At 39.3% G+C, this 26,574-nt stretch overlaps 2 protein-coding genes across 3 annotated transcripts; both read left to right on the forward strand.

Moving 5' to 3' along the window:
• The first annotated feature begins 2,386 nt into the window (after positions 1-2,386).
• Positions 2,387-7,717, forward strand: zpd (zona pellucida glycoprotein d). Of its 2 annotated transcripts, none has more exons than XM_058397032.1 (9): positions 2,387-2,615; positions 2,711-2,762; positions 2,845-2,952; positions 3,502-3,710; positions 4,286-4,383; positions 5,592-5,834; positions 6,457-6,661; positions 6,759-6,864; positions 7,503-7,717. In XM_058397032.1, exons 1-9 carry the CDS (start codon positions 2,580-2,582, stop codon positions 7,622-7,624), a joined length of 1,179 nt encoding a protein of 392 aa, XP_058253015.1. In that variant the 5' UTR covers positions 2,387-2,579; the 3' UTR covers positions 7,625-7,717. The 2 variants fall into 2 exon arrangements, with proteins under 2 accessions (XP_058253015.1, XP_058253014.1); XM_058397031.1 differs by having other exon boundaries at positions 2,391-2,615; positions 4,286-4,443; positions 7,503-7,713.
• A 944-nt stretch (positions 7,718-8,661) lies between these two features.
• On the forward strand, positions 8,662-23,715 carry mmp15a (matrix metallopeptidase 15a). The gene is made up of 10 exons (XM_058397025.1): positions 8,662-9,238; positions 12,009-12,157; positions 12,802-12,924; positions 13,881-14,185; positions 14,286-14,447; positions 15,427-15,758; positions 16,466-16,604; positions 19,169-19,316; positions 19,863-19,978; positions 20,348-23,715. Exons 1-10 carry the CDS (start codon positions 9,131-9,133, stop codon positions 20,779-20,781), a joined length of 2,016 nt encoding a protein of 671 aa, XP_058253008.1. The 5' UTR covers positions 8,662-9,130; the 3' UTR covers positions 20,782-23,715.
• The last annotated feature ends 2,859 nt before the right edge of the window (positions 23,716-26,574 follow it).

The following is a 26,574-nucleotide window of genomic DNA, read 5'->3' on the forward strand; positions in this document are numbered from 1 at the left end:
TCTTTTGATGACAATGATTTAAATCTATTTAATACATCTGTTAAATGAAGATGTTGTTTTTCTTTTTATGATTAACACAGGTGCCAAACATTCACCTCATCTAGAAAAAGTACAATGAGCCTGTATCAAATTAATGTATTAACTCTTAGAATAGACAGGGTTCCTGTCACCTGTACTAAAATATTCTCACTCAAAACTATTAGTCTAGTTGATCCTGAAATTCTTTTTTATCATAGATTCGTTGTCATTCCATCTTCACCATTCAGTCTGCTGGGTCTACAGTTTATCTTTTGAAGGAGGACATCTTGTTCTCAGTACTCCAAATAATCTCTGTTTTCTTCTGCTGTGTTTACCTCTGACATGTCCAAGTCCTGTGATGATCTTGCAGGGGCGGTGGAAGTGGTTAAGGCTCTGGGTCATTGATTGGAAGACCGCCAATATGCCAAAAGATTCAAAATGTATTGATTCCCTCTTAGGTCCTTTCAGGCATCAAAGATGCTGCTCATTGGGCCATCCCACAGCTCCAACCTCACATGACAGTCACCCTTTAAGGCCTGTCCAGCAAGAAGCAGGACCTATTTTGTTGTATTCAGTGGAACTGCTACATAAGTGGTGTTGTCAAGAGTACAACAGAACAACAGAGAGGCCAAATGATGATCACAAAGACTGGTACAATGGAATACAAAATCCAATATTATTATGCATACGTCGGACAAATTGCGAGCAATTTCTAAAGAAAAATCACAGGGCAAATTTCTGCTGCTGCTGAGGCATAAGTCTACATGCACAGGAGAATAAGGCCACTACTGAGTGTACAATAAACATTTTTTAATGGCTTATTTTCTCAGCAATGGTGTTGTCTATCAGGATCACAACGTGAGCATGTTCTAGAATGATCAAAGAGTCTAAAACACCAGTGTCTTATTGTCAGACATGTGTCAGTGCTAATACATAAGTTTCCTATATGTATATGTGAAAAGGTGAGATGAGGTGAGGCCCCCTAAGGGTTGCTGAGTTTCTCCTTTCCCTGAAGAACCATATTAATGTGAGGAGAGATGAGGCTTTTTACTAGTACTGCAACATCTGGGAGAAAAAGCGGGAGTTGGCTGCTCTATGATTAGAGGGAGAGAGGCAGAGACATTATCATACATAATGCTCAATTTTTCAATTAGAGTTTGAGTAAAAATTGCCGACAATCACCTCCAGGTTACCTGAAAAGGAAAGACCATGATTACTTTTAGTCCAAATGGTTGGAAATAGCCTGCCCATAATTATCTCAAAGTGAGATAGTTGTCATTTTGAATTGTGATTTTGAATGTGATGTCATATGAAGTTCACAAAGAGCTTTTACCCTGAATGTTAGCTCTAGCACAAATCAAACACGCATTGAGTAGCAATTTGACAGAAGAGAAAATTCTAACCAAACTGCACAAGAATGTATTAAATGAGCTTAGAGATGACTGGGATTGTGTTTTCTACATTGATATTGGTGACCTTGTGCTCGGTTGATGGCATCATGAGTCATTTCGGATGCAAGCTTGCAGAAATCAATGAAAAATGATTCGAGCAACAGCCAGCACTCCGACCTAAACTCCGACCTAAACTTTATCAGAGCAGAATTGAGCAGATTATCGAAGCTCTAGTGTGGATAAATTAACATTTTTTTTGTCAAAACTTGAAGGAAACTTCCACCACAACTGTTAGAGAAAATGGTTGATTTCATGCCTAGATGTTGTCAGAACGTTCTGCGAAACAAAGGATGAAGCATCTACTGAGCATCTAAATACCTTCACTTGTCTAATTTGGAACAGTTTATATATTGTTTTGTTGGAAAAGTGAAAAGTGTTGCAGCTTTAAAATTAATGAAATTTGGATTAATTTCTAATGCAGTGAAATTCGGACATTTGGAAATGAGTCTTTGGTCTTCTAAATCCTTTTCTATGTGCACTGTATCAACATTTATTCCCCTAAAACCACAAATCTTCAGTGTAGGCTACTGTACAAGACATTTAATAGAATAGAAAGTCATATCGGACATTTTCAATCAATATAAAAAAAAATGAATGAGATAAAACAAGGCAGGTTTTTATTGTGAGACATTTGTTGAAATGAAGCACTTGGGACATCTCAGAGAAGAGCAGAAATTGTTTTTCCCCCCTTTCATTAGTGAATATATTGCCACTAATAGACGAAGTAAAAACAGAAAAAGTTCTGAACCACTACAAATTCATAAAGTTCTAAGGGTCTACTTTTATATGAGCTTCATATTAACCTCCACGGTGGAGTGGAACATGGTAATGACACTCAATGCTGAACACGGACACAACCAACCAAGCTTAAATTCCAGTCTTTGGTCTCTGGTTCAAGGTTAAACCCTGCAGCTTGACGCAGGAGAAATGTCTGTCGTCTGTCTTCATGAAGCTGTTATGCCATGTGCTCCATGTGCTCCATGTGCTCATCATTAAGCCTAATTAGCGCATTGTATATTTCTAGGCGGGTCGAAGCCACTGTTTGTTCCTTTTCAGTCTTGGTAAAGGTCTTTATCCCGTATTTTGGTTTAACGTGACCGGAATCTTGCGATGTATCAGTGGGAGTTCAGAATGTTTTATTTGTCGGTAAGTCATGAAGAAGTTACCTAATACACTTCTAGAATATTATAGATTTATTTATTTATTGTGATTTTTTTGTTGTTGTTGTCGTTGTTTTCCAGGGTTCTATAGTACTAGCGGTATCTCTTCTGTGCAATCTTGAACATGTTGTTGGTACGAGATCACAAATTATTCATTTCGCCCTGATGTCGGATTTGCTCACGTGGATTTTAACCTGAGTTTTTTGTTTGTTTAGGGAAATGCATTCCGTCCAAATGTGTGGATCCAAACACCTGCATCTTATCAGAGGATGAACTTGGGTGTAAATGCGCACCGGGTTATTTTGGAGACCAGTGTGACCAGAGTCAGTATCTGATTAGACTAATTTAATGTCTTCTGCATAGGTTTTTTTTTTTTTGAGTTTTTGTTCTTGAAGCGGACACTTTTCGTGCCTGTTTTCAGAAATGCAACAGAATTTTTTTTTTTTTTGAGCACTTTAACTTTGCATGTCATTGTTCACCCATGCAGCAGGTGAGCTCTTTCCGTTTGTAAATACATTTTAAACATAAAATTTCATGCGACGTCACGTGTCCTAGTCAGTCACTAATAATGATGGCGTTTATTGCTGCTTACATGTTTCGCACGCATATTCGCATGACGTCACAGGACTGACTCGTGTGATGGCAAGGTGTAACATGGCTTAAATAAGCCAACTGATTGCATGTAAAATCTGTTGGGGGGGGGGGGGGTTTGTTCTGTTGCATTAACTTCAAATTGTCAACTCTATAGAGTTAGATCATGCTCAATGCTCAAATGCCAGCCATCACGGTTTCACCTTCTAAGCCCCAAATGGTTGAGTAGGAATGTTGTATAATGTGCAGCCTGATCTCATGCAATACTAATCTTCTCACAGGTGCTATGATGAACGTTGTGTGTGGAAAAGATGCAATCACCATCTCTGTGATTGAAGACTTTTTCATATACTACAACGTCGGCCTTGGGTCCGTTCACTTGACCAACCCCGAGTGTCGTGCCAGAAAGGAGGTGATTGCCGGTGTTGCGTTTTACACTGTGCGAACACCGAAGGACAAGTACGAGTTCTGTGGTGGTAAACCCATTGAGGTGAGGATGTGCATCATCTCCTGAATTTGTTGTGTGGTGTTGACTCACGAGTTTTGATCTAAATGTGTTCCAGAACTCTGCTTTTATAGGGCCAGTTGCTGAATGTAGAAACGGTTGCTTTTAGATAATTATTTCTGTATGGAGTAATGAGGTGCAAGTGATCAGTTTGTTGGTGTTTGCTTATAAAACTTGCTGAATGCAGAACTGCAGCATTAATCACAATATTGACCTTTGCTTATGCTGGAGATCTACCTCCTAAAGAGAATGGTTTAACCCAGATCTGCTGCATTTTATCAAGCTGATTAAAGCTGTAGGAAGAGCTTGGTCAACTGGATCAGGGTTTTGTTCTATTCTTGCTGGATCAACAGTCCAGCTGGATGTTTGTATAAAATGCATGTTTCTCAAAATTAGTCCCTTTTTTTATGCCATTAAATTAGACAACCTCAGGTTACATCCACTATTGAAGATTTTATTTTCTGTTTTATATGCAAAGTTTGAGTAACACTTAACTCCTTGTCTAGATCAGCACCAAGCAGGTTTGAGTACTGACCTACCTGATTTTCTCTTCCAAACAGAAAAACATTACCCATGTGATTTACTCGCTGACATTGATGTCTGAGCAGCAAGTGTACGCCAACATCATAAGGGACCCAGCCATACAGATCGAGTACAAGTGCGTCTACCCGTTCATCCGCACAGTCAGCATGCTTTATCCCATTGTCCCCATCACAAGGTAAAGTAATGGCGGACAAAGTAAGGGCAGGATGAGAGCTATGTGAACTAAAAGTTTGTGTATAACCTATGTGCTCATGAATGTCAATTATATACTGGAAAATACATGTGTACTGTCAACTAGAAAATGGAAGAATATTCAAGTTACTAGTTTAATGTAAATCCCACTACTTTTGAACTTGAGAGCAGTGGGTCCTCATTTTGTGCCCAAAATGTGCCCATGTCTCCCTCTTTGCCACTTTTACTTTCCTGTTGCACATAATTTGGCAAAATACTGCATTCAAGATCCCAAATAAAGCTTCCAGTGTTGCATTATTAATTGCTAACATTTTAAATGAAATGCATATTTAAGAAATCATAAGCAAAAATGCTGGAGTTGTGAATTTTCCTTTTCTGCAAAGCACCCATTGCAGTACCACCAAGTACCCCTAGAGGTACACATTCCCCTGTTTAAGAAACAATGCTCTAGACCCTGGTCCTGGTTCTTAGTGTTCATCTAGGCTTGGTCAGCATATTAAACGTTGATCTCTAACATGCCCATCTGTGGAATGTGCCAGATTAGTAGATTTATGTATTAAGGTTTTTTTTCAGTAAGGTTTAGAAACCCTGCTGGGTTTAATTTCATTTACCTGCATATCTTTATAGTTCTAACACTAGTGTTTACAGTACAGGCATGAATGATCATGGCTTTACTTCCTGTGTCTTTAATACTTGAATCATTTCATAATTCACTCAATTCTAATAACCTCTGAACATCTCTTTAAACTCTAATGCATTTTTGCATTAGATAAGGTGTCTTGTCACTTGACATGTACAAGGAGATTGTTTGGAACAAGCCTGTAGATGCATTATTAGCAACATATTAAAGTAAGGATAAGTGCAAGAGACACTAACTTGATTCTTATCCAGGAACTTGATGGATATATGGTATGCTAGTTTGTTTTAGATCAATCAACATGCAGATTTGCTTATTAAATCTATAACCTTGATATGTGCATGCAGTTCCTGTTTAGATTAGGAAAATGGACCTCACTTGCCATTTATCTGGCTAGCATGTTGCTTGAAAAACACAACAATCCCAGTGCAGGATGTAAAGTAACGGGTGAAACATGGAAGCTCATTTTTTAAAAATTTTTTTCCACCAAACAGTGAGGCGGTGTTGCGTATGGACGAGCTGGACGCAACAGTCGAAATGAGTGTGTATAGAGACGAGAGGTATGTGGAAGTCTTCGCAGGCGTGCCCACTGTGCATTTCAGAGACAGGGTATTCGTGCAGGTCAGTGTGACTCGGCCAAGGGACTTCTTCAACCTGAGGGTGGACGAGTGCTGGGCCACACAGACTCCCAATCCCAACGACACATCAAGCCTCACACACACACTCCTGCTGGACGGGTGAGCTGGAAAGCCCTGCTTTCAGGTTTTTTTTTTATTGGTAGTAGGAGAGCTAAATGAGAAGGAAATCGGTTGGGAATGCACCGTTGTAGGAAAATAATCAATGCTTGGGTGGCATGTTGAAGTGTTGGTTACTTCAAAGTTGGTGGTTTTCCTATAACTAAATGGGAGGAAAATTCACATTTGTGATTTATCCAGTTTGTTTAGTTGCATTTAATGTTGAACGTCAGTGAAACAAGTTGGTTCCCGTCATCAATTGCACTCCCTCAACAGCCTCTTTGTTTCCTCACTTGAAGTTGAGATGGAAAGAATTAGAAAATTGAAACCACAAAAACGCCTGTCTTGAAACTGCAGAAACCTCAAAGCACTGGAGTTAAGCTTTGTGAAATGCTTTAAAGTTTTAACTAAAGCTTAATACAGAATACAATCTTTTTTTTTTTTAATGGGAAAATACCAATTAAACTGACATCCAATTCAAATAAATTATTTTGGCTGAATGAATTGACTTGTATGGGGCAAAAATGCTCAACTCTAATGTAGCTTTAATTTCTACATTTATAAGTCATGACTTGGTTTGGAGAAATTTCACTTAATGCATTTTCTAACCTTCCGTCTCTTTCAGGTGTGCTGAAGATGAATCGGTCTTGTTTATAACAAAATCGATTACCTATCGTAACGGTACGATGGCCCAAGGGGGACAAAACGGCGTGAGCTCCACTGTGCGTTTCTCCTTCGAAATGTTTCGCTTCATCACCGAGCCCTATGAGCTTTACTTGCACTGTATAGTTCACCTGTGTACCCAAGGACATGGAGAGTCCTGCATTCCTGTAAGCTCTGTCACCCATCAACTTTTAAATGTTTTGATTGGTCATGGCTTTGTGTGATCATGTGGTGGTTTTTATTTATTTTTTTTCCCCCCTGCAGGAATGTAAATCCATCATCAAGAGGGAGGCTTCCACAAAGGAGCCCGTTGAAGGTATTTTGTCTTATGGCCCCATCAGACTTGAAGTGCCTGAGCGGCAGAGCACGAGTAAGTGATTTGCCTGATTATTAGTCTAGGTTAATTAACTTGTAAAGTGAAAACTTGAGCTGACATTCTGCTCTTCTGAATGAGGGACTGAACATGTTGTAATTAAGGCTTAAATGTAGGTCCCTTGGAAGAAACCCTAAACTGCTGTTTGCTTTGTGGTCTCTGGTTTTGGTGTATCCTTGAACAATCTGCCCCATATTCAATATCCAGTCCTTCTGTCTTGTTCATAGACTAGTCTAACACTTTCAGTAAAATTTGCCTATTTTACCAAGATGTAAAGAATTAAATTGCTTATGAAATGTGCAGTCCCTCAATATTTCAATGCCAGTTTAAAGAAACTCCCAAGCATCACCAATTCTAAACTTCAGAGGCTATGCTGATGGTATGTAGTGAGACTGAAATCATAAAGGATGTTCTGATCTACTGGGAGTATAAGTGTGAAATTTGATGCATAGGTTATGCTGAATTAATTTTTTAGCAGCCTGATGAGCCATTTGTGCAGGTCCTTATAACTTCCCTGGTTGTGCCTGTGGTAACTGTTACCTCACAATCAGTGCAAAAAAAACTTGGACTGTTCTGAACTTTCCTCCCAACTTTGGCTTATCCATTTAATAATATCCTTTTCTTTGTTTTTGTAGACATGCTTTTCACCTTGATTCTGCCCATGGCTGCAGTCTGGGTCCTGGCACTCTTTCTACTCATCCTTATCTCCATTGCCAGGGCAGGAAACAAGCGCATGGTTTCAGAATCTCCATCATAATGCGCCTGCACCAACCTTTTATTTTATTTATTTTTATGTTCAGTATGTGCTTATACTGCCTTGGTGGTGACTTGAGTGAACTAAAGATGAAGGTGATGACAATCTGTTTCCTTGTCTTTTTCTTTTCTTTTTTTTTTTTAAATGGTTGACCTTTGGTGTGTAGAAGAGCAAAACTGAAGCTTGTCTTTTTAGTACTTGAGCGTTTCTATACTGGAACATCCAAAATGGGTTTTCCTGATAAAGCAGGCCTACTTGGTCTGCTAATTAAGACCAGCTCTTATTTTTGTGTTGAGTAAATGAGTCTAGTTTGAGTCACTAGATAAAGGGACAGCCCAGTTTATTTTTTTATGAAACAAATTAAGTTCCAGAGTGGTGCAACAGCTCTTTAGGAGAACATTTTGAATCCTGATCGAGTCAAATGAGCAAAAATGCCTGCACTTTGGGTGGGAAGAGTTTGCATACTAATCCTCGTCAGTGATGCTAACTAGCTGTGGGTTTGTGAGCTCAGTAGAGGACATGGCACTTTCTCAGTGTTGTGATGCTGTGGTTCAGAAAGATTGAGTCACTGGTTTTTCAAGTTTATTTGTATAGTGCTTAACAATGGCCACTACCTCAAAGCACCTTTATGGAAATGTATAAATTCAGGTGGTGAGGAATAATTCCAGATATTAGGTTGAAATCTTGAGACAACCCTTTTTCCTTCCCATCCTGATCTGAGACACTGGGTTATAAGTCAATTTCCATTCTCTGTGGTCAAAACCAGTAAATTAACTTTTCACTGATGAGTGCAAGAGTGTTTATCAATTGCATCTAAATCAATCGTGTCATGAAGGTAATGTTTCTTAGGCTTCAGCCTCATGGGTTGGTAGCTACTGTGTCATGTGATGGTTGGAATTGGCAAGTGAACAAATTGTGGAGGGGAGGAAAATAGATAATGAAGCGTTTTTCCAGGCTTCCTGCCAAACAAATGTTGCACTGGATTCGGTGAAGGTGCACTTTGGGAGGGTTTAGGATTTGATCTGGCAACCCTGATACAGTTACAATCGCACATGCAACATGAAACTTTTCCTTGCAAAACTCTACCCGGTGTTCAGCAGCACAGGACATGGCGACAAGCAACAAGTAGCAGCATTTTTCTGAACTTAATGTCGGGTTAGTTGAGGCATAAGTGCAATATGATAAAGATTTGGTTAGGGAAACGCGTGTGTTTTACAACTGAGCGGAAAGTGGGCTTCTGAGTCGAATTAAAAGAGGGGGGGGAGACCACAAAAATCTGCGGTTTGCACCCGTGCTGGATTATATCTGATATGGAAATGTAAAGTTTGCAAGCTGTAATCTGGACGCAAGGAAACTAACACGCCATCCTCCAAAAAACAGCTACAAACAACTTATTCTTTCCTTTGTTGAATTAACGGCACCGCTTCAAGGACCCAGTTTGCGTCCCAGTGCGCACTTTCGCTGAAGGCAAAACAAACATTCCCTTGGGATCTGAACCTATGACCAGAGATGATTTGTAAAGCTTTTTCCACACCTGCGTTTGTTTTTTCTGTCCTTGTGTTGGTGCTGAAGGCAGTCGGAGTTTCGGCGCAAGAGGACGACGAGTTCAACGCCGAGGTAGAGCAATAAAAGTATTTTTCAATATCCTAAATATCATAATAAACCGTCTAAGGATGCTGTCGGGGTTGATCCAGGTCTTGGGTCAAACAAGTCTGGTGTCTACCTGCTGGTGCACGACGTAGTTTTAAAATCAAAGTATAAATCTTGTTTACATCCGATTAAATCAGATTAAGATCTATATGTAGACCCTGCTATGATGCCCCCTAAAATCAGATTAGAACCACCTAGAATTGTTATTCCATCTAAATATATCTGTGGGTTTCTATGGACACTAATAAGACCATCAACATCTGATTAATCAGATTAAGACTCCATGTAAACGCTGCTACAATGGCTTTAATCAGATTAGAGCCATCGTGTTTTGAGTTATTCCGTGTATGTTCCCTGTTTAATCATTCAAATATAACCGTGTGTTTAAAACGGAAACTAGTAACACAATGAATCTCTGATTAATCAGGTTAAGACTCCATGTAAACGCTGCTACAATGCCTTTAATCAGATTAGAGCCAAGTATATTTGAGTTCTGTGTACATACGTTTATTCATCAAAATATAACTCTGTATATAGATGGACACTCAATACCTAATCCGATTAAGACCCCATGTGCTAGGATTTTTTAAATCGGGTTATTGTTATCAGGAGTCTAGTTATTCCATTAAGTGATCGTAAATGAAAGAGATGATCAAATATTTAACCGTGTAAAGTACATTTCTGGCGTTTGAGTTGGTTTCGGCTTCCAACCAACATGCAAAAAAAAGTATTAATACAGCTCAGTTATTTGGCTGATGCACAAGTGATTTCAAGGGTAGCGATACCGTCACCACAAACCTGGAAAATAAAACATAATGAAAAGAATTTGATGTACTGCTAGTGGTGGACTTTGATGTATTGTGCACTTCTTTGTTATATAGTGTAGTATATCAATCTATAACAGTGTCACATTAAGTGTTGGATGTATTGGAAGGCTCCAGTCTCTGTGGAGCTGAATTAACTTCACCGCAGCTGCTCCTTTTCAGCCTGCTCTTGAGCTTGGGAGAATAACTCTTTGGAGACGAATAGTTACGCTCTGGATTCTGTACTTTTAGACTTAAATCAGATTAAAGCACAAGCCAGTACGTAAGCCAGTCTTTCCGAGTTAAGGCAGGGAAGAGTTGGTGTTGAAGTTGTATCATTCTCGGATCCTCCTCTCATTGCTTTGTGTGCTCCCTTGGGTTGACTGCGAATCGTCAGAAAGTTTCCAGCCCTGCTGTGTAGGTCGTGTTGCGATTTCAGGGGTTTAAAAGGTTCACTCGGTGCAGCCCAGAGAGGCGCTCAGCATTCCGTATCCATCTGCGTTCACTCACTTTTCTACACAAACCGAAGGGAGTGAACATGCTGGAGAGGCTCTGTTAGGTTTTCTCATCCAGAGCTTCATAGCTTAAAAAAAACCTGGTGAAAAATCAGCCCGACTGACTGATTTTCCACTTACTTTCGAATACACTCACTCAGCCAGCCAAGACTTATTTTATTGTCTGGCGTTTGCTTCTGGTAGCTTTGATGTCTTAAAAATTTCTTTCATCCAGAATCTTGTCTGTAAATTTCTGCTTCAGATTATATCAAGTTCTTCAGTGAGGATATCTGATTTGTTGTGCGTTTCTCACATACTCTCCTGGGTACCTTTTTATACATTTTACAGCGTGAACAAAAGCCAAAACAAACTTGCACTGGAACACTTCCTTTGGCCACTTCGTCTGATTTGATACAACGATCAGGAGTAAAACTAGCGAAATGTAGATTGGTTATTAAACCAATCGTTCATCTTGCTTGTGAGCAACTTCGACGACGCGAAGCACTGTTGCGTATTGTCCGACCTCCTGAAGCAGACCTGTAGTGTTTTAAAGCATAATATATTATTTCTTAATTCATAAACACAAGCTATTCCTGCTCTTGGGATCTTGATGCCATTTGAAGCAAGTGATTAAAGATTTGGCTTTGTATTCATTGAAAATGTTATGTCTAATAAAGACTACATATCATTCATTGAAAATGTTTTAGGTCCAATAAAGACTACATTTGACACTGAAAGATTTGGTTTCTCACTAGATTATCTCTTTTAACTCTCTTTTTCCCCCAGAGGCCAAAAAATGGATTTTGTGTAGCAGTGAATGTCTTGGTCATGTCTCACTCCATAGTGGTGGTTAATATGAAGCTCATATGAAAGTAGACACTCAGGACTTTAAGAATTTGTAGTGTTTCATAAGTATTTCAGCTTTTCCCTAGACTACTAGAGGCGATATATTCATAAAAACAAGCAAACAAAAAACAGTTGGTTAAGTGTGGTATAAAATTAGTGTAAATGATTTTGTTTCTATCCAAATGTTTGTATCTTTAAATTAAATGTTGATATCAACCCCATTTCTGCAATCTGAGATGCTTCAAGTGCTTGTTCATCTAAAAAGCAGCTTAAATTTGATCTTCAACTAGTAAAGTTCTGTGTAAAGTTCTCCAACAGAGGGAAAAACATGTCTAAAACACACTGAAAGCCAACAGACTCATTTTATATCGGACTCATATCCTGAACATCATTCCTTTATGTATACTGATTTAAAAACGTCCCATAAGTCCGTTTCCAGTCTGCCGGCAGTCTGGAAATCCAGTGTACGGGTAAAATGATTCATTCTTGATTCAATAATTATATCCAGTGGTGTATTTCCACCAATTAATAACCGCAATTATTAACATAAAATTTCTCTTTTTTTACTTTGTCATCTCCATTCTGCTACTGAAGACATGGCTGAGGACCTACGGCTATCTGTCCCAGGCCAGCAGGCAGATGTCCACCATGCAGTCGGCGCAGATTCTGTCCACAGCCATAAAGGACATGCAGCGCTTCTACGGCCTGGACGTCACTGGCCATGTGGACTCCACCACTCTGAAGTATGACCTGACGTTAAAGTTTATCATGCAGGTTTATTGTCTTAAAGGTAGAGGTGTATGAAGGACTTTATTTTTTAATTCGGATCAATTCTCTTGTCAATTATATTTCTTGATGTTAAATAAATGTGGCATTGAACTCACTTTTTAATGCGATTTGATTGCATGAATATGGTAAAAATAACAGTGAGTTTGCTGGCATGTGTATATACTTTGATACTTATCGTAGATCATCAGAAATGTACCATATGATATTTTGACATATCGCCCGTCCCTTTAAAGTTTGTTATTAGAGCTAAAGGCAGGAGAATTGCGATGTTCTGATATGAGGGTTGACCTTGAAGTGCGTCCAGTGATGCAGTTTGATGACACGTCAAATTTCCTGAACTTTCTAGTAGAATTTAAAGAAAAAGTCGAGACTGTGACGCTTGCTGTGCTGACAAAATATTTGCCCTTTGTTTCTACGGAAATTAAAGGGCTACAGATTTGCATGTTTATAAATGAACCAGACTGCAGTCTTTAATTGTATTTTGTTTCCCTACAAAAAGAAAGACCAGCGGTTACATGTTTATAGCGGGTTGATAGTGATCTTGCTGGTGTTTTAAAGGTGTAAATGGATATCTTGAACCTTTGTGTGAACCCTTCAGAGCTATGAGGCGTCCGCGATGTGGTCTTCCTGATCACTTCGAAGTGTCGAGTGAAGGAAGTGTCAGGCGGAAACGTTTCGCTCTGACGGGTCACCAGTGGGATAAAAACGAGCTGACTTACAGGTGAGCGAGACGAGGATGTAAATCATGATCCATTAATGTTGCATTTTACGATTTAATCTGTGTTCATTGTGTAAACATGCAATATAAACAACTGTGTATAATGGAATTAACTCTTCACTTAAAGGAGCAGTAATCCTTAGTGTCCTCTGCTGGCTTCAAGGAGAAATGCAGTTACATATTTTTCAAAACATTGATCCCCACAAACTGACTCAACCCCTCTGTTGATATTACATGTGACTGATGCTACATTGGATGTACCAAGAATTATTTCATCTTTAATCTCCGTTCACCGAAAATGGGATGAAAACATTTTAGTATATACAGCAGGGGCGTCTAAGGGGAGTATTCAGTCCAATATTCTTAACAAAAATATTTTGTCTTAAAAATCTAGTTATTTTTCCATTTAAGGCTTTCGTTTACATTTCTCCGGTCTGGAAATTAGCCATTTTAAACTAGGACCATGTTCAACTAGGAATTTCCCAACTCTGACTAGGGATTCCTACTCAGAAAGACAAGAAAGAAAGGTGGCTTCTTCATTGTTTAAATAAAAAAAAATCTGCCCCCACACTGGTCCTTTCCATATAAAACTGGACACTCGTGATATGCAGTATAACTGCCGATCTTCCCACATTTCTGAGTAGGAATTCCTAGTCAGAGATTGTAACTTACATGCTGCTTATAACTGAATGCAGCATTTGCATAGCTAAGCCCTGACCAATTTTCAAGAGAAGAGAAGAAGGGGCGGGGCTAATTTCCAGCTTGGGGGGAAGGGGCTAAAATGGGAAAAAGTAATAAAGAGAGAAATATTTTAGCTGATACAAACTGCAAAAATAGCAACACTATCAGAGAATTAGTTTGTACAGTCTATTTTGAAGGAAGCCTTCCTTTCATTCTGACTGCAGATATCTTCCAGGCAGAGAGGTGACATTTTATTTATTAGCAATCTTTTCCCCCAGCATTCAGAACCACCCACCCAGCATCAGCCAGCATCAGTCCCACGAGGCCATCAGCAAGGCCTTCAGAGTCTGGGAGAAAGTGACTCCTCTCCGTTTCAATCAGATTCCTTACCGTGACATCAAAAACGGCAGCGAGGGGCCGGATATTATTCTGCTCTTTGCTTCTGGATATCATGGAGACACGTCTCTCTTTGATGGTGAAGGCGGGTCTCTGGCTCACGCGTTCTTTCCAGGTCCAGGCATCGGAGGAGACACACACTTTGACATGGATGAACCATGGACGCTCAACCAGCGGGAAGGAAGCGGTGAGAGATTCTTTAATGCCATAAAACATCTTTAAATTGAATTGTTTTGCTAAGAAGTACTCGCTGCCATCGTTCACGTCTGGCCCGTGTCTGTCTCCAGGCATCGACCTGTTCCTGGTTGCAGTTCACGAGCTGGGTCACGCGCTGGGACTCGAGCACTCCAACGACGCCTCAGCCATCATGGCTCCGTTCTACCAGTGGATGGACACGGAGAGCTTTTCTCTAGGCGAGGACGACATCAGGGGCATTCAGCAGATCTACGGTAAAGCCTAACACGTTGCTGTGTCAGTTTTGGTGATGAAGCTCTCCAGAAATTCGCCTGTTTCTCTGTCACATCGATTTAAAGGTCATCTATATTTTATGTATCGACTCGTTTTGTTTTGGTTTCGAAAGGAAAACACTGAGCACTTCCTGAAGTGTCTGTGGACTATACTTTTATAATTTTTCCAACAGGAAATGATAGAATCCCTAACAGCATTTGAATTCTGGCATTTGGCAGACGCCCTTATCCAGTGCGACTTACAATTTCCCATCTCATTTTATACAACTGAGTGTTAGGGGCCGTGCTCAAGGGCCTAGCGGTGGCAGCTTGGTGGGCGTGGGATTCAAGCTCACAACCTTCTGATCAGTAGGCCATCACCTTAACCACTAAACTACCACATCCCCTGATTAGGATTGGGATATACTGAATGGGATATACTGTAATAGCTTGGTCTTGTCTACAATTTCTTTTATACTACTTTAACATTGATAATCATAATCTTTCCTGATTCACTCTTTAAAAATGATTTAATGAATTCTGGAGCTAAAACCCCAGAGAAACTTCAGTAATGATTACATCACCCTGTAATAAACTGTACTTTATACAGACTCAAAATGCAACTAAATAGCTTTAGAAACATAATTGTGATTTGAATTCTAAGTGAAATCATATGTTTTTAGTCTTTATTAGGCGTTCTTAACATGAAATGTGTCTTTGCTCTTTATTTACTCATTCCTCTTACAATGCTACGTCAGCAAGCTCATAGTCGTGGTTCAGCTCTTTTATTGTGAATCAGGATCTGGTTCTGTTTTCTCCATCGTGGCTCATCTGGACGGCTCATCTGCATGCGCTGCATCGCTGAGCCTGCAAGAACCGGGCTTTCTGCCACTTAGTGCTGCTTGGTGGGAAAAAAAAACTTGACTGCTTAGTTTCTCTGCACAAGTGGATAAATATTTCACATGTTTCCATATTTTAACAGGACCCCATGTGGAGGCACCAACAGAGTCTTTAAGCACCACCACGATCCCGGCATTCACCACCACCACCACCACCATAGCTGAACCAGAACCTACATCCACCACTGCAGAGCCTTTAAAGCCCACCAGACCTCCAGAGAGACCCACCAGACTTCCGGAAAGACCCACCAGACCTCCTGAGAGAGCTACCAGACCTCCAGAGAGAGCCACCAAGCCGTGGGTTCCTCCGGCTCACCCCACACCCACTCGCCGCTCGGACCAAGACACCCCTGATATCTGCGACGGAGACTTTAACACGATTGCGGTGCTCAGGGGGGAGATGTTTGTCTTCAAGGTGAACAGAAATGTTTTTGATTTCTTTAAACAGATGATGAGATCCCTCACAGATCCCTGAAGATATTTGAAAGCTGTATTAATAGTGCCAGAATTTCACACAATTTTGGAGCAAATTAAAACAAATGTGGTGAATTTCATCAGTCCCACCAAATCAATTCAGTTAAAGATGTTTGTGGTTTAAAGATTTTAACGAAGAATTTATTTTTTTGTCTCTGAACAGAGGTTGAACTCAATCGAAGAGCTCTTTCTCTTTGATAAACATGATGAAGCTCAGGATGAAGCTCATTCGATAAAAACATCAGAAATCTAGCCATGTCATTTTGATTCCATTAGGTCATATATCATGTGATGTTTGTTAATACAAAAATAATTTGGGTTGTTGCACAATGTTTAAAGCTGATTTCTAATTTCCTGTAACCCCCGGGAACGGAGCAGTCCATTCTCAGAATAGTTCTTGCTTTTCAGAGCTACAAATAGATATAATCATCTCTAAGTCATGTGCTTTGTTGATGTGCAGATGCTTCTAACAGGAGCATAATATTCTCTCTCTCTCTATCTCTGTCTGTCTCTTCCTGTCTCTCTCTTGCTCTGTCTGTTTCTCTCTCTCTCTCTCTCTCTATCTGCCTGTCTCTCTGTCTGTCTGTCTCTCTCTCGCTGTCTGTCTGTCTCTGTCTCTCTCTCTCTCTCTCTCTCTCTCTCTCTCAGGGTCGGTGGTTCTGGAGGGTCAGGAGGAACCAGGTTCTTGATAATTACCCCATGCCCATTTCTTTCTTTTGGGTTGGCCTGCCTGAAGACATAGATGCGGCATACGAACGCCATGATGGAAAATTTGTGTTCTTCAAAGGTCAGCAATGTAGAAAAAAATAGTACACATACTCATGAAGTGCCAACATTACTATACTGCAACCACTGAAATTCAAAGGGAAACAAATAGAAATCTTTTAGGGGGAAAAAAGAAAAAATGTAGAATAAACTGCTTCTGTCATCCGTGAAGTGTTTCGTAAAGAAATCAGGACATTGTCGAGGGCGTTACAAAAGAATTTCCAAAACATTACATGCACCGTGGAACACCATGGATGCACTAATGAGCAAGTGGAGAAAATGGGGAACCACAGTAACTGAGAACAAGACATCCCTCCAAAAATGGATGAAAAGACAAGAACAAAATGTATCAGAAGTCTGCCAAGAGAGCCACTGCAGGAATATCTTACTACTAACTGCTGATTACTCCAATCTCTCATATCTTCCACATGCTGTGCAGTCGGTTGACAAGATGGAAGTCTCTTTGCACGAAAAAACACCCATGTAGTGAAATGTGTTATGGTCCTGATGAAACCAAGGTAGAACGTTCTGGATATAAATGAAAAAAAAATCATATCTGAGCCTGACAGTCGAAGCCAGAATGAAATCCGGACGAAAACCCAGTGAAATGACTTGAAGATGGCTGGAGAGCTGCTCATGAGGTGTTAGATCATTGTAAGGAAACGTGAAACAAGTTGATAGACTTTCATTACGCTACTACAAGCAAATAGTGCTAGTAAAGGGGTATGCAAACTTAAGCAACCAGCTTATTGCTAGCTTTTTCACGTTGCACTTTATCTACAAGTTCACGAGCCATCAGAAAACAACAAGACGGGACTGTGATATTTTTTTCCCTGACCAAAGACATCAGTGTCTAGTGTCTCGGTGCATTTAAGGATGTCTCACATCTGCAGAAAAACAAAACAAAACTAAACTAAACAAAAAAACGCCATGGAATTTACTGACTGTTTTATCTTTGTGCCTGTGAAGATTTTCTTTTTAGCAACGCTGGCACTTCTGTCTAACGTGTTTTGTCTGAGGTATCAATCATTTCCGACAAGCACACAACATTAAATATATCACAGCTATCCTGTTTTCTTCAAAACATCTGCTCTCTGTGCTCCAACACACTCTTTAGGCCAAACTACGTCAGAACTTAAGCACTCGGGTGAGGGGGGGTTCTGGGATAGGGGAGAGAGTTTTGGCAGGAGCGTCGGGTCTGTGAGTGTTGCATCAGCCTCCACATGCTCACGCAGATCAGGTTGTAGAGCTGAAGCTGAGCTGTGACTCGAGTGTCAGCTGCTGAACAGAACACACTAAACTTCATTAGAGCTTCAGTGGCCGTCGCTCATTTGTGAGAGCGCTTTGTGTGAGGCATGCTGTGACTCGAAAGGGAAAGTGGCCTTTCATGCAACATAATACGGCCTCTGTCCTGTCAGATTGGAAGAGCAGAAAAGATCATGACCATTTCTAGTCTCTTTGTGTCCTTTGCTTCTGTACAGCTGGGTTGCCAGGTCTGCAGCAGAAAAACTCACCAATAGCAATAAATCAGTTGATTTTCCAAAAATCATAAAATCACAGACCTGCACAAACTGTGTTCTTTACCTCTATCTATACACCAAATGACCAGTTAATTCACTACATTTTAATCATAAACATCTCTCACATACATACTGTATATAGGATAATCACATAACAGACCGTACATTTAATCTTTTCACAACAAAATCTCTTGCTTACCTGATTGATATGAATAATCTTATGAGTGGAAAACATCCAACCCTCAACCCATGGACCGAAAAAATAAATAAATGATCTACAACACTAACATTTATGATTACCTGGCAGCCCTGGATCAAATCCTGCCTCAAACATCGTTCTGCCCTTTCATTCTCATGTCAGAATTTCATTTATGGAAATATTCTCTCAGAGCACACCAACCAGAAACAAATTGGAGACTGGTATTGATACAGTTATTATGTAAGAGATTTCTGGTTTTTAACCCTTTTGTTTAATTGAGATGATTATATTAAGTTCCATGACTATTCAGACTCGCACATGAACGATGCAAATATTCATTAAATGTGATAGGAGAAGAAGAAGTAGAAGTAGTTTTCTTAAACCTCCCTTTATTCTGGTTTCTAGCTAATGTCAGATTTGTATTTATCTTATTAGGTACATAACAACTGTACCTAATGGGGATGGACAGATACATAGTAAACTACTGTCATTATTATTTTTATTATTATTATTATTAAGAACAGTATTAGTAAGCTACAAAGGTCATTCAAATTTGGGAATCCAGTAAGATTTTGTTGGCTTTTATGGTCTTGGCCACCCACCAGCCAGCTCTCATAAGTAAGCTACCAACTGGAGAGGGTGAAGCCCTTTAGACTCCTGAAGCCAGCCTCATCTGCTCCTGCTGCGTCACAGGGAAGAGTAACAGTAGGTTGTGGCACTGTCAACTCATGGTTGTCAGACCAATAGGCAGAATGTCCTTCTGTTCTGCCATTGGGGAAGCCCAGGAAAAGACGTTATAGCTCCTATGTGTAAAGCAGCATTATATACATTCTGTCCAGTGATCAGTTCCAATCTTTCTTTCTGTAGGCAGTAAATACTGGTTGTTCAGGGAAGCCGACGTGTTGCCCGGATATCCTCAGGAACTGATGCACTACGGTCACGGGATGCCAGATCGAGTGGACACGGCGGTGTGGTGGGAGCCATCTGGATACACTTACTTCTTCAGAGGAGACAGGTAACACAAAACGAGTTCACTTTTTAACGTCACTCTGTCAAGTTCACTTTTAATGTCGCGTTTTTATCATCTACAGCAGACAAGGTATGCAGTAAAGCTGTGTACACAGCACTACAATAACACGAGTGAAGAATAAGAGCAATGCACAAATTGAAGGAACGACTTAATTTAACGAATTAAATTTATATTTAAAAAAAAACAAAAGTGGAGTAAGTGTGTCAGGAAAAGAAAGTCATTTAAATTCTTTATTCTCTGTAACTAAGATGTTGTTTCCATTTAAATAGGAACATCAGAATGAAACTCTTGCATTTATTTATTTGTTTGTTCATCCATTTATTTATTTATGGTGTAATGAACTTATGATGCCCTTAACCTTAGCTGCTCAGTTGTATAAATTAGATAATTATAATTTGCTCTAGACGAGGGTGTCCACTAAATGGCACAAATGTAAATGGAAAAATGCTTTGGAAAAATCTAAAGACTGCACACGATATGTTTTCTTCGTGTTTTAACATAAAACCTCATGTGCATTCCTCGCTTCTAAAGATACTGGCGTTTCAGCGAAGAGTCTCGGGCTGCGGATAAAGATTACCCACGACCCATCAGCGTATGGGGCTCCATCCCCGCTTCTCCTAAAGGGGCCTTCCTGAGTGATGACGGAGGTGAGTTAAGTTGGTGAAAAAACATTCCTGTTTCAAATGTGCCTCTTATAAAGCAATCCAGAGCTGCGAGAAGGGAAAAATTGACTTCACTGCTAAGAAAGTAGGGCAACAATTCCCTAAAGCGCCATCTCTGCTGCTGCGTCATTGCACACAGGCATCAGCAGCCTCATTAGAGCAACAGATGTATCGAAATAAAACTAAGTTTTGGTTTCTGTTTGGTTTATATTTATTCATTTAGCAGATGTTTTTTTCTTAGTCAGGCAGAATCCAATCCAAGAGCTGCCACTGTGAATAAGTCTGTATTTTTCTTGTAAATGATGTGTGTAGAATGTTTGGTTAAAAATTGTCTCCATTTTTTTTTATTCCCAGCGTACACATACTTCTACAAAGGAACCAAATACTGGCGAGTTGACAACAAGCGCATGAAGGTCGATACGGGGTACCCGAGATCCATCCTGAATGATTTCATGGGATGCCATGTTCACTTCGATCCCGGCTTGGATACCGATATAAAACCAGACCCTAAGTGGCCAGAGACAGGAGGAAAGGCCCAAGACGACAACATGGACGACTACAGAGACAACGATGTCAATAACGACGATGATGATGATGATGATAAAAAGGTGGTGGTGCAGGTGAAAGAGACTAACGACTACGTCATGACCCTCGTCCTGGTGACGGTGCCTCTGGTCCTGGTGCTGTGCATTCTGGGAGCGATTTACATCATCATCAACACGCTGCAGAAAAAGGAGACTCCCAAAGTGCTGGTTCACTGTAGACGTTCACTGCAGCAGTGGGTGTGATGCATACAAGTGCACACAAGAACAGTTTCTCACACACACACACACACACACGCGCTCGCTGTATGGTGTCCTCTTTCTGCACATGTGTTGCGATTGAATACATTTAGGAGAAGAATCCACATGAACAGTGCATTTTTCTGTTATTCATGAATTCTGAAGTTAAAAAGATCTTAAAGCTCAGAGTTTGAGTCATGAAACAATGTTGACTTTGAGCTTATGGATGTTGAAGTGTCATTTTAGTCCTAGGGAGCCTTTTCTGCATAATTTACCATTATTTCTGAGGGAAATGTTGAAATGAAATAGGAATGGCTTTTAAATGGAGCTTGTGGAGTATGCTCTTGTGTCTAAGTAGTTATACCATTGTTGCTAGGTAACAAAGAAATTATGGACGCTTGCTGTGGAATTGTGAACAATTTAGCTTGCTAACACAGGAAATGTGACACAAATGCCAGGAATATAAACATTTACCTCTTGATAAGTTCTTGAGTCAGCTGCTATCATAGACATAATAAAGGTCAAAATAACCACTGAGAAACTATTAGGAACTTTTTCCTCAGAATTACTGAGAAAAAACTCCACTGGTTAAAATTATACTTTAATAGCACTTAGCATTAGCTGCTGTCAGATAATATAGAGTCATAGTGAGAGTGGAAGCAGGATATAACCACCCAGAAACGTTCCTGGTACTGGAAACAAGACAAAAAATGTCAGGAAATTGTAGGGAACGTAAACATTTACCTCGGATGTGTTGGTAAATTACTAAGAAATGACTCCACGGTTTAAAATATTGCAATAAAACTTAGCATCAACAGGTATTAGGCAATACTGATGCATAGTGTAAGTGGAAATGAGACACAAATGTCGGGAATATAAACATTTACCTCAGATGTGTTACGAAATTACAGAGAAAAGACTCTGCAGAGTACAATTAAACTGTAATAATGATTAGCATGTGCTGCTATTACAGGCAACCTAAAGGTCAAAATAATCAGTGAGAAACTGTTAGGAATATAAACATCAGATTTGTTGAGAAATTAAACTTCACATCAGCTGCTATCAGATAATATAAAGCCATAGTGAGAGTAAAAAACCGTCAGGAATATAAACGTTTTTCTCAGATGTGTTGGTGAATTAGTCCAAAGATTAAAGTTAGATTGTATTATAATGGTACCACAAAAATGTCCGGAATATCAACGTTTTCCTCAGGTGTCTTGGTAAATTCCCAGGAAACGACTCCACAGATTACAAATTAAACTGTAATAACTCTTAGCATTAGCAGCTAAAACAGACAATATAAAGACAAAGCGAGAGTGGAAACAAGACATAACTGCCCAGAAACTGTCGTGATAGTGGAAACAAGACACAAATATCAGGAAATGATCTGGAATATAAACATTTTCCTCAGAGGTGTTGGCAAATTACTAAGAAAAACACTCCACAGTTGAATTAAATCCTAATAACATTTAGCGTTAGGTACTAATTCAACTTCTGTGGGTTCTGCCATATTACGGAAACCACAACATTGCCTCAATAAGTCTCTAAATTATGATTCATGAACTTTCTGATAACACCAAAAAGTGCTGTTTAAGTGGAATCTCCTTGTAAACATGTCGAACTCATGACCGTATATGGATGTAGTAAAATAGTTTCTCCACAGCGAGACACTTTTTTTTTTTTTTTTTTTTTTTTTGCCTTTACACGACTGTGGTGCTCTGCCCATTTAACACTCTGTTCTGGACAGAGGGATTTGCACTTTCATGTCATTTTTAAATGATTCTATCATTTGTTCTGTGGTGGCTTTACGTCGTGGTTCTTCTGTGTTCTGTTGTGTGTGAATGTCTACGCATAAAGCATGAAGCAGATTCTCTCCTTCCCTCCTTTAACGAGCCCAAACTCAACTTTTACAACTCTCTCACACAGAGTTCGAGTGTGTTAGTCAGCGAAATTCTGCCGCTCTGTTCAGTTAAGTGGCCTCAGTTAAGTTAATAGCGAAAAAAAAAAAAAAAAACCCAAACTGTGTGTTTGGAAGAGCATCATGAAGAGCGTAAAGGAGTTAAAGGAGGTTGGTTTTATAAATTGCATTGCACATACTTGCAACGTTTACTGTCTGTGCTGACGGGGCCGAGCCTGGCTTGTGTTACACACATGGTGCTGATTAAGGGATTTTTGAGGGCGAGAGACAAAGAGGAAGAAAGTTAGAGAGAGGACGAAGGGGGAAGGGGGTTTCTTTATCCATGCAGCATTTCCTTCCCTTCCTCTGAGTTCCATCCACTTTGCCAAACAGAAAAGGAGGGGGATATGCCACTGAGGCGTGCTCCTACTGTCACTATGACCTACATTTAAAACTCCTTTCTGCCCTTTATCACAAATTTTGTATCATTCCTGGGGCAAAACAAAGCCTTCCTGTGGGATTTTGTCATTTTCTGAGCCAGGTTTTAACCACAGGTTCCTCTCAGGGCCTCTCCCTGGAGTCTGTTTATGAGAATCTTGGCTTCGTGTCCATTAGCTGCTGCTGCGATTACGGCTCACCATCAAGCTCTTCGTTTTTACTGTGTGACTTCAGCAGAAAAAAAAGAAATCTGATCCCTTTTTTTGTCCTCATGTCTGTCTCTCTCTCTCTCTCTCTCTCTCTCGCTCTCTCTCTCTCTCTCTCTCTCTCTCTGCTTATCAGTGCCTTGAACGATTGTTTTTAAACCTGTGTCATTTTTGTACTGTGTATCATATGAATGTGTAGTAGGTTTTTTTCCCCCCTTTTTTTCTTCTTGTAATTTGTTGATAGATTTACATTTGCATACATTTTTGTATTATCAATGAACTGACTCGATCATGCAGGGCATGTATTGCTTTTTTTTCCAATGCAGGTAGCCTATTATGAGATGACTATTATAAGCTTGCTTACAATAAAAACCAGTTTCACAAAAAAAAAAAAAAAAACAAGAAAAGAAAAGACAGGTTGTTTGTGTGTGTGTTTATTGGAGATGTATTAGAATGTTATAGACAGTAAAAGTATATTTATACTTTCTATACTATGTTTATATTATTATTCTATGATATGTTTATTATATTAATATTAAGATTATTTAATGGATGTCTCGCTGAGTAACATGGCATAAAACAGAAAGAATAATTACATCTAAGAGGCTGAAACCCTGCTCCAGCAAGATTATGCCCCTGTGCACAAAGCCCCTGAGCTCTAGGAAGACCTGGTGTGGAGGTGAAGGTTGGAGAAAGTACAAGAACTGGAGTGTCCTGCACAGAGCCCTGACTCTGATTCCCACTGAACACCTGTAGGATGAACTGGAACTGGAGTCAACATCCCAACATCAGAGTCTGATCTCACTAACGCTCTTGAATTCACACAAATCCCCACAGCCACCATCCAACATCTAGTGGAAATCCTTCCCAGAAATGAAAACTGGAGCAGATTATATTAGTTAAGGGAAATAAATCTGAAATAGGATGGTTAGGGGTGCACATACTTTTGGCTATATAATGTATACAAAGATTACTTAAATGCAAAAACATACATCATTTCTGCAAGCGTTGCTGGTGTGTTTTCCATTGGAAACTTATTTAATCCTTCATGCAGGATGCTCCAAGTGGACTACACCTTATTGACCTAGTCAGCAAAATTATCCGAGATTAACGACGTTGTGTCACACTTGCTCTCTCTCTCTCTCTATTTATCTATCTATACATACATATATATATATATATATATATATATATATATATATATATATATATATATATATATATATATATATATATATATATATGTATATATATATATATATTTGTCTTAAACTCCTCATTTATTAAGTTAACGATGCCTACCTCATTCAGCCCTTCTCTATTGGATCAAATCGTATTTCTCCTCGTCCTCGTCCAATCACATGTGAAGGCCCGGTCGCACCATATCCTGCACGCTTCTGTGTATGGGTGAAATCAGGATCTGAGCACGAGCAGCTGGTCTAGGATCAGCGAATAAGAGGAATTTGAGCCCGATGATGTAGGCCTTGTCAGGCCAAGCTAATCCATTTGTTATCTCATTATAGGATCTTCTGCCTTTCAGCTGCTCAATTCGCTCAATCCGGCCGAAGGAACGCTGACGCAGAAACACACCAAGCTGGTGATAATGACTGCTTTCACACTCAAAAGTCAAAAAATCAACATGAGGCATTTTCTTCAGCTATGTTTTAACACATTCAATCTCTCTGTCTCAGGGTTACACGATGAACCTTGAATACAGTTAAATAAAAATAGCATTTAAAAAATAAAAAATTCTAAAAAATAACATCCATTCATGTCTAGTAAACGTCAAAGAGCCTAGGGTTTGAATACACCTTGCAAGGGACACTGAGTGTATGTCTCCATAACAGACATACACTCAGTCACACCTAGGAGTCTTTGGGAGGAAACTGAAGAACCCAGAGGAAACCCACATGACTGAGAACACTCTTCACATTCAGGAACCCAAACTCAGGATTAAACCAGGAACCTAACACTGCCACCTTAAATAAATAATGTAATAAAAGTAAAATAAAATCTAAAAAAAAAAACATATGTATATTTTAAAAAGAAAATTTGCTCAAGAAAAAAGTTCTTGTTGAAAAAATGAAATAAAAAGGGAGCTAGTTGTGTGTATACGTGTGGCTCAACAACTTTGTCTCAGGAATTAAAAATTATTTTAACGATTTTAAAAATATCACTTAAAGTAAATTTATAAAATAAAATAATATAATAAAATAAATTATTTAACAATATATTTCCTTGGCAATCCAAAAAAAAAAAATGAAATGAAAGAAATGGAATGCTGCCACCTGGATTTTACTGCAATTTTAACTACATTTCATTCATATTTTTACTTAAGTATTTTAAATAACTATTGCATTTTGAGAAAATCAGGCTATAAAAATTACATCTGTGCACCATTTTGAGATTTTTATTTATGTACTTTTTAATCTGTTCTCTAACAAGGTCAGATGAGATGCAGTCCTTCCTCTGTGTGTGATGGATGTGTTATAACTTGTCATTTTATTGCCAACATTGGCAGCGTATTGTGTTGCTGTCCTTCAGCCTGTAATCACATTAAAGCCTGTCTTGCATCAATCCTAATCCACACACAAATCTCTGGAGTGTTTTCTGGGCTTAATGACAATCCCACCTCGAATGCAACACCCTGCTTTGAAACCAGGTAAGAACAGCCTTCGTTTTACTCGTCTATTCATTTTTTTATTCTCATATTTCTAAACTCCAGGAGGTTTCTTTGCTGAAGATGCTCTTTACAAACCCAACAACCTTTTCACTATTCATCTACAGGGTGTCCCTTTTTTCATTTAGGAATGTTAACGATTGCAGAATTTAAATTGCATTTAAGGACATGTAAATATGCCTTGGGGTTTGGACTTCACATTATATATGGCCAAGATTGTAGAATATTGAGAATCTGTGGAAACAAATGACTCTTTAGCCAAAGAAATTGATTACAATTATAGGTTCACAGAGGTTTTGTAGGCTTTTTTAATCCTAATCTCTATAATGTGATATTAGCTTCACCATATTGCACTCTTAAGTGCAAAGTAGTTGCTATATAATGAGTCTAAGCTTGAAAATGTGATTATAAAGTGTAATGTTGTATCTGATTTGCATATAAGGTGTAGTATTGTACCTGATTTGCTTATAAAGTATAATGTTTACCTGATTTGCATATGAGGTGTGGTCTTGTACCTGATTTGCATATAAGGTATAGTGTTGTACCTGATTTACTTATGTTTTTGTAGTGTTGTACCT

Source organism: Hemibagrus wyckioides, linkage group LG08 (assembly GCF_019097595.1).
Source record: "Hemibagrus wyckioides isolate EC202008001 linkage group LG08, SWU_Hwy_1.0, whole genome shotgun sequence".
Taxonomy (NCBI): domain Eukaryota; kingdom Metazoa; phylum Chordata; class Actinopteri; order Siluriformes; family Bagridae; genus Hemibagrus; species Hemibagrus wyckioides.